Here is a 9,150-nt window from a genome sequence, read left to right as displayed (position 1 = left end):
ACTGTATCAGCATAATTTACAGCTGAATCTAGTCCCACCACCCAATTCCCATAGAGATTCATTCAAATGCAAAGAGTTTTTGTATCACTTGTAGGACAATCTGAAAATAAAATATCCAGACTCTGATGATGTTGATAGGTCACAGACATCAGGAAGTCATGGCATGCAAATGATAAGCAACCAAATACAAAACATGACTATTTTATTTGATAATATGGTAATTTGTCTTCTGTATAAGTGGATTTTCCTGTTTCTAGCTTCCCCCCAAACAGTTCACTGCAGTACAAGTAAACAAGCAAATGATGGCACAGGAGGTCTCAGGAGTGCATTTGTTTAATTCTTGCTAATTTTCTGACCAATGATTTGTTGTTAAGACCATTAAAAGTTTATTTTTTTGCCATTTTGGGCTTGGCCCATTTTTCTTTTGCCCAGGAGTGTATATAAAAACATGAGATCTCAGAGAATAAATTAACCCATGTCCCTCACAACACGTGTCGCAATGCATTACCTCACAGCCTAATTTTGTAACATCCGTGATAAACACTGGTAATTGGATTTTGTGATGCAATTATATATTATTTCAGTGAAAAAAAAAATTATGTATAATGTAAGGTGCACCTAAGTATAAGTTTATTTCTTCTGTACATAATTACAAATGAAAACAAATGATTTTATCATCCTTAACTTTGACAATATTTATTAAATAAAGGCCTTTATTTGAAAAAGATCAATTCTGTGGACACTGAAATCTTAATATTATAAAAAATAATTTTATGCTCAGGGGTGTCAATAAACTACTACAGACTGAAAGGCTGTTGAAGATCACAATAATACTTAATGATATTGTACTACATGGTGTAAAGAGAGGAACTGATTCAATCTAATTCCAATCTGTAATGTTCAGTAACTAATTCGAGCAAGGGTTATAGTTTACTGGTACTTACACAACATTTTGCACTGAAATTAATCTGTGTGCAAGAAACTAAAAAAGATAAATTACATTGAGTTTCCATCTAGTCCTGTCTGACCTGATATATTTCAGTGATAGTGTTTTGAGCAGTATAAAGGAAGTGCTTCAGTATTTTACAGTGAAATATACCACTGGGGCTTGCAAGAATGCAAAATATCTGATGAAATGAGAGAGAAACCCAGAGAGAACATTTGACCCCATTCTACTACTCATTTGGATTCTGTTGTAACAAACTGATCCTAAAACTTTAATGATTTTCCCCCCACAAGACCAATGAGAGTGAATTACAAAAACATGAAACATGTTGCATGCACACCTTGGGGCCTACACTCATGAAAGGACTGACATTTGTCTCCTGAAGCTGTTTCCACTTTCAGTTCTCAAACTGTTCTTGTGGCCCTGGTGTTTGGTCCTGGTCGGCAGAGGCTGATTGGGGTTGACTCGGTTTGACCTTGTTTTACGATTCTTTAGGTCACAATCAAATCTCTCCACAGTCTTCCTTTGTTTTGGGTTCAGAGAGCACGGCTCTCCCTGGCATGCCTCCATAACTCATCCCTGATAACATGGGTTGGCTCTTGGCCCCAAATTGGTTTATATTGCTTCTTATTCAGTGCTGCTGCATGTAAGAGCTGGACACATAAGAAGGAGCTACTGCTATTTTTCTATTTCACAAAACTTCCAGCTTTCCATTTTAATCCTTGTGTGATACTCATTCAAAAGGAACAATCTGCCACATCCAATATTAATAAGAAGCATCCTAACAGTTTACGTGTTTCTCCACCACTTGATTTTGAATATTCATATGACCTTTTATATTTGAAAATCTTCCAAAGAATTCTACGTCTTGTGTGTCAACTATAGTCCATATACACTGCATTTGCAGGGAATTACAGTATAATATGCAGTGCATATTATACTGTAATTCCCTGCAAAATGAAACGTAAACATATAGTTGAACACCATGACTAAATAACTAGATGCTGTCAAAAACAACATTTGTTTTTGTCGACACACCACGCTGTGATTTAGAGAAACCCAAACGCCTATCACAAACACTTCCGACTGTGTGTGTGTTTTTTTTTCTCTTCAGTTTAACGACTTCGTTTAAGACGGTGAAGAGAAAGGTTTCCCTTCATGAAAATAAAGGAATCGTCCCAGCCCTATCCATTCCATTGTGCCGGTGCTCAAATGAGTGACGAATCTAACATTCCCAATGCACAGACAAGTCGCGCACAATAGCGATTGCTTAATGCACAATTGCGCTATAAAATATTTCATATAAACAATAAAACAGAACTTCTTTAGATAGTGCCACAATGATCAGTCTGTTTTACGGCCTCCTTTCCCCCCTCCCTTAAGTAAACCACAGATTTTGCTGGTATACTAACTGGGTTCGGTACAAGCTTGTGCCACGTTACGCTACGGTGCATTTTGTTCAAAATCCGTTCTCTGTAATTTCTCGGTATGGGGACTGCTGAAGAGCCGTCTTTACATGGAGCGCTGAACTGTTCTAAGTAGGACAACCGAGACCAATATAGTTTTCTCCTCTTCTTTGAAACGTATTCGCGATTCTCCCTGTAGCACAGAAGAAGCAGAAAAGGTCAGCAGACTTTGTATGGGAGCTTAAGCGTGCAATATGCTGAAGAAGCAGCCCGTTTACTGCGCGCAAAAGAAATAATGGGAGAGAAATGAGAAGGAAAACAAAAGCGAAGCGAGTTCTCGATCACGAAAATGATGAAGAAGAGGAAGAAGACCGAAACCAAGATGAAATCGACGTAAGAACATTACACAGCAAGGTCTTATGTGTATGTAACTGTGTTTCCCTTTTGCCTTTTGTTGTCGTTGCTGTTTTGTAATTCTGTGAAAACGGGTGTTTGTCGCACAAATAAATTACAATTACACCTACCAACTGTCTTACAGCACGGGTTGCAGAAAAGAAGGAAACAAATGTACCCTGCCAAAGAGAAAGCAGACGAAAATTCATCATCCACTGCCGGCCTCCAGAAGTTGAAAATGAGGGTTTGGACTTATTATTATTATATTTGAGTATCAACGTTTTTGAAGGGGATCTGGCGCGTCTGGGCAGCTAATTGTATATTCTCTACGTGCATCATTGTGAAACGTGTCTAAAACTGGAATACGACCACCTATTAATTTATTGCTAATTGTTATGACAAAGATGCGTTCAAAAACAAAGCAAAACACACTAATGCAAACTAAATAAAGCAATATGCAGCATGGCTGTTTTGGTTGGTTGGATCAGCCTGAAGAACAATAGGGTAAAGCATGGTAAACAAATTGAAGCAGATCGCTTGACGGCTCGTCTTCTGAATATCGAAATATGTAGAATAGCTTCTAAACGTAACCAACCACGACGATGCCTCCCTCGCACATGTTTCAAAATGTAAAGAAGGGTTGTTATATAGCTATTGTTTATTGAATCCGATCTACAATTTTACGGTTACTTTGCTCGAAGTTGGGAACTTTGGTATGGCCACCACGCTCGTGACGACTTAGCCTGTAATTTAAAGTTCACCACTCAAAATAAACTTTACTTGTGTTAGATTTAACTATACTACAGGTATGCAACTATCTGAGAAGCATGATCGTTCTTGTGAAACATAATTGTGCAGCAATTAATGATGTTGGTATGTTCTAAATCAATATTGATGTAATGCAGAACAATGTGTGGCACTAGAAGCAAATACAACAACTTCAAAATGGGGTTTGTAGTAAACAAAGCCAAAAGTTATCAATTTTGTACTGTTCCTATTATATATTGCAGTGTTTGCAGATGAAGGATGTAGTCTTCCAGGACATTGTGGTATTCCAAATTAATAAATGAAATGGGCTGCGGAGTAAGGAAAGGATACATTTGCGCTGATGCAGAAGTCCATTGGTCTCTTGTATTTGTTGGCACTTGGGTGTAACCAATAGAAACATATAAACATACATTATGCTTTGGACCACAAGGCCAAAATGTACCCCATACCATACCCTCATACAAATGGCTCAGTGAGCCTTCTTCCCACCAATAATTTTAAAATGACTGTTTCCAAGCAGTAAGTAATGGTATTTATTTGCTGCTCGTGTTAATAAACACCATTTGTGCAACGCTGTGGTATCACAAAATACCTCAAGATATGTGCACAATTGTACCCAAGCTTTCTTTCAGTTGACTGGAGGTACTCCTACCACAAACCAATGTCTTTGCACATCCCTCAGCAATGTGTGGTTTGAGGAAGGGGGATGTTAAATCTATTTGGCACTATGAGAATGATACAGAATGCATACAGCAGGCGGTGTACATCTTTTAGTGTACAGACCTTCAAACTGTGGTCTGACAGGGTTACAGTGAGTACAGATGTAACTGTCCCTTTCAGAAGCTGTTCATGTCTTAAGGCCTGAAACATTTCTTAGTGGAAAGCATGCATATATAATTTGCTGTTGCAGGGAAACTCCAAAATGCAGAACGACAGTGTCGCCTTTTAAGTATTGCTAATGTTCCAAGTGCACACCCATGCTAGCAAATGATTCTTGGTGTTTCATTTCAAGAGACCAGAGACTATCCCAGCCACTATTTCCACAATATATTTAATATGTTGATGCCAAGTTGGATACCTGATAAGTTTTTTCCAGATACTGTTTGACCTCTCAAATTCAAGATAATTGTTTTATAGTATAGCTCATTCAAGACTTTGTGAACATTTTTTGGGATAGGAATCTGTTTGGATATGACACCTGTATACATATTACTATAATATTTCATATCCTGGTCCATCCAAAGACTAGGGCCATTTTATTAGATTTTGGACTTTTTCCAATAATTCACATTTATCTTGAGCACAGTTTGGAAATATGTGATGTTAATTCTCTGGCTTTTAAGAATGTATTCATCCAGGTACAGCATCAAAGGTAATGACTAAATAATAATAGCTAGAAGGGTATACTGGTTAGACTATAACTTTAAAGCAAGTGAAGGATGGGTCTTGAGTTCTTGACGGATCAGGAAAGACAGAGCATCACTGCATGCATATGTGCTGTTGTTTTTAGTTAATTTGCCAGAAACTGAATCCCCTTGCAAACTTGCCATTTCTTCGTGGCCCCCAAATATTCAAGGGACATTGCTTTTTTTCAATAAAACCTGGCAGTACTTTGAGTTGACCCATCAGCTGTGTACCATCTCATTTTGCATGGTGTTATTTGCCCTGTGAAACAGATGACCACATACTAATTATGCCACTTTTATTTGAGTGACTTGATTTGAATGAAATTTAGATTCATGAATACGTTTTTTATTGTATTTATATTGATATATTTGTAGTTGTACATTGACTACTTTCAGTAACATTCAAATTAAATATATTTTATTTTCTTTCTGGATGCAACCTGCTGTTGGTTTTAAGGACTCAAATATCAGAGGGAAAGGTTGTGAGGAGGGAGAGCGTGAGAATGGATTTGCACTTCCTGATTACCACAGTGCTCCTTGGTTACCAGTGCCTCATCGTGACAGTCCTCCCACCTAACTGATGATGTTCTAGAATCTAAATAAAGGGGTAGGAAACAGAATTGAGCAAGTGGAGGCCCAGACATAGCTTTTGGATCAGGGACCACCAGGTGCTTGATGAGCCAATAAAAATGCTGAGTCTGTGTCATCTTGACCCTCACAGGCATTTGAGCTGGACAGTCCTATGACAGAACAGTGCACTGACAGTGACTCCACTCCCGAGGTAAGGCCTTGATTTGACTCTCAGGGTGGCTTAGAGCTTGTGAGTGAATTCATATTTTAATTACTGGAGAATATGGATGGACAAGAGCCATCTCGCTGTTGTTGTTCCAGGAATCAGACTACCTGCAGTCACGCTCAAAGGCAGAGCTAATCGCTATGGTGCTGTGCATGCAAAGGGAAATGGAGGGTTTGAAGGAGCAAATTCGGTGCCTTACAGGTAAGTGCTGGGACTTGGAATAGTAGGGCAAGTCTGGTTTGACAAGGCAAGTTTATTGCAGTGTTAGTTTATCCTCACTCAATTTGGTGAGTTAATAAATCACTGATATTGACTCACCAAAATGTTTTTGAAGATAAAAACATGTTTACTTAATTGCAAGTCAAAGGTAAAGAAAAATGCTGATGGATATGAACCTCCATAACACTGTGGCATTGTATTACACTACAGAAGCTTACTGTGGCTCTTGAGTTGGATGAATGTAACTCCTCTTGCAAATGTATCACTCTGGAGATTATTGGGTTTATTTCAGTTCACAGATTTGCAATTCAGAGCCCAGGAATTTTGCTTTAAAATGAAAAAATGTTCAAATCATAGATGACTCCTTACCGTCCAATGACAGCATGTGGGAAGCTGGCCAGAAACTTAGAAACCCTGATTGAAAGGACTCAGGTGTGGTCCAGTGGCAACAGCAAGACTCCATCTCCCAGCATGCCTGGTGTACCAGTGGAAGGGGATGCCCTGCTTCCTGGACTGCTGGCGTCCCCGGCTGTGCTGAATGGGCAGTATGCCATGTCCCGGGATCGCCAGCCTGAGCAGCAGGAGGATTCCCAGAGGAATGGCCTCTTCACTGAGGTGAGCCCCCACTCAAAGTTTGGTGAAGAATATATAGGGCACAGGGGCTACAGTTATGGAGAGTAGAGGTTGGATATCTGAACGTCACATGGAAATATGAAGGACTCTGGGATAACACTGTTGTGTACTTGTATTTGTTCACTTACGATATGCCAATAACATAATTAGGAAATGTGTAAAGCTAATTACCTATTATATGTATGTTGTCCATTTCAGTTACATCATTGTCAAGCGGTGAATAGACATGGCATAGTCAACATTCACTGAGTAAACCATGCCAGTGACAAAGTAAAACCAACGTTTTTGGATGTCTCCATGTTGAGTCAGTTTATTGTGGCTGCTGGTGTGTGGTATGAGTCAGATGTTGGAACTTCTAGCTTCTCCTTGTTGAGTCAGTAGTTTGTTATCGCTAGTCTCTCTCATATTGACGACTGGGAGTACTCTGACCCCTTACCTGTTGTCTTCAGTTCATCACCCCAGAGCTGCTGGAGCGCTGTAACACTGGCACCACAGCCCAGAAGCTGACCAATGACCTGCTGCGCGGGCTCTATGAGAGGGAGTGCCTGGCCTCACACTCCATCTCTGGCATCGTCTACAACAAGAGGGGGCAACCCAAGCCTGCCCTACCTGCAGACGAAGTTCAGGCCATCCTGAGTATGAAGCTCTCTAAACTCTTTCTAAGTGCTTAGTTCATAGTCACACAGAAAAATATATTGTCTTTTGATTCTGAAGTCAACAAAAAGAGAATATTCCAAAGTGCTGTTTAAAGGAAATGTGAGCAAAGTGTGAGGTTACACATTTAATGAGGCAATTAAGTCAACAAACCACAGCTGCAATTGTGTGTTAATCCTACCTAGTTTACCTTGGGTAAGATAAGTAGTTCAAGATTATTGTTATTGAATGGGTTAATAATGGATCCAGAGGTCTAGGCAATCACATCCAGATAATAAGGACTCTTGGATCTAAGTGGCACTTGCTCTCAACTTGGTCTAGATGCAGAAAAAGTATATTTTCACTGCTTATTAAGAAGGATCACTTTCTGCGTTGTTAGGTGAAGTACAGAAACTAAACTGAAATCTCCTTTTTAGCCAATTTCATTCCTTCCACATTAACATTTACATGTCTCAGAATCTAAATATGGGCAGGGAATACTTTCTCATAGTGCTTACAGTGCCATCCCTACACTTCCATGGGTTGCAATTTTCCAGCCAGCAACTACAATCAGAGATGGCTAGTGCATTTGAACAAATATTATTTCCATTTTGTGAAATTATGAAAAGGTGCAGTGACAAATACAGGTATGACTTGCCAGATTTCACAGACACCGAGACCTACTATTTGAAGACGATGTGAATCCGTGCAGGTGGGAAGGATTACAGATTTGATCAGTGCCTCCGTGTTTTGCAAACCTCTTCACAGGAACAGTGCAGTACTTCTTCCCTGGCAAGACAGATGCAGAGATCAAGGGCTACATCCGGCAGAAGCTGCAGAACGAGGCCAAGAGGCTGCGGAGGAAGCCACAGCTGTCGGTGAAGGTGGAGGCTCACGCAGAGCCCATTGGGACTGAGGGCGTGTACACGTAGAACTGCTGACTCCACCTGCCCTTCGCTTTGTGCCCTGGAACAAGCCACACTCATCCCCACCTCCTGGCCCCTTCCAAGGAGATGGTTGGGGGAGTAAACAACACACCTGATAATGACAAAATTGAAATGTTTTGCTAACGAAAATGGCGCCAGGTCTTTCCGAGTAGGAGTATTGCAGTATTACATTTGACTCAACATAGAAGGAAAGATTTTCCAACCCCTGTTCTGACCTTTAAGGTTTTAGACTGGCTCTGAAATTCTTAAGAGTAAAAGTTCTGTTTGACAGATGGACAAAAAATATGACATTTTATTTTCGGAGCATAACTCCAGCTTTTACTTGATCAGGCCTAGTTTCAGCTCAGTTCAATGTAGACATGAGCTATCACCTAGTCCTCTGGCTAAGCTAAGTGCAGCCAGCAATAGATATACATATGAAACTGTTTGTTTGCAAAGATTAGTTCCATTTTTTATTTTTCTAAATAGAAGATTAGAGTGTGTGTAAGATGTGTGACCGTGCAATAGCAACTCAGTGATGTGATCATTACTTACACAATTTTTGATGTATTTCAAATTTGACATTGTACTTTCATGGTCCTTATGAACTAAGCCTAGCTTTTGTTTCTTAGTTTTTGTAAACAATATCCTGATCTTACAAATTAAACAATATTTTGGTTTTCTCAGGCAGTGTCTTTTTGTTTTCAAAATACTACTCATTCTGACTGATCTTTGGACCAAATTTAAATGAACCATAAGAGGTAAAAATTGGGGTGCTCCAGTCCTCAGTCTGGAGGAACAAATATGGTCCAGTTGGCATGTAACCACCTCATTCTACAGTACGTAGTTGCTTTTACTTCTCTTCAATTTCTAAGGCTGAGGGCATGAGAACCTTCTGTGGTGCAGTACTGGATTCACCTGAGTGGGTTAAACAGTAAATTCACCAGGCCAGTGTTGTTGGCCTGTATTTTTGATGCAGCATCCAGTACATCTTTACAATATGTCTGCCAGAGACTCAGTCATA

General features: G+C 39.7%; 1 protein-coding gene across 2 annotated transcripts; it reads left to right on the top strand.

The window, feature by feature from the left end:
• Positions 1-2,190: 2,190 nt before the first annotated feature.
• si:ch211-194k22.8 (uncharacterized) lies at positions 2,191-8,812 on the top strand. Of its 2 annotated transcripts, none has more exons than XM_064321390.1 (7): positions 2,191-2,775; positions 2,891-2,989; positions 5,641-5,700; positions 5,811-5,916; positions 6,317-6,549; positions 7,017-7,203; positions 7,969-8,812. In XM_064321390.1, exons 1-7 carry the CDS (start codon positions 2,659-2,661, stop codon positions 8,130-8,132), a joined length of 966 nt encoding a protein of 321 aa, XP_064177460.1. In that variant the 5' UTR covers positions 2,191-2,658; the 3' UTR covers positions 8,133-8,812. The 2 variants fall into 2 exon arrangements, with proteins under 2 accessions (XP_064177460.1, XP_064177461.1); XM_064321391.1 differs by having other exon boundaries at positions 2,193-2,745.
• Positions 8,813-9,150: the final 338 nt, after the last annotated feature.

Source organism: Anguilla rostrata, chromosome 2, assembly GCF_018555375.3.
Source record: "Anguilla rostrata isolate EN2019 chromosome 2, ASM1855537v3, whole genome shotgun sequence".
Classification (NCBI taxonomy): Eukaryota; Metazoa; Chordata; class Actinopteri; order Anguilliformes; family Anguillidae; genus Anguilla; species Anguilla rostrata.
Note: the sequence above shows the minus strand (reverse complement) of the source record. Positions and strands in the feature narration are given on the sequence as shown.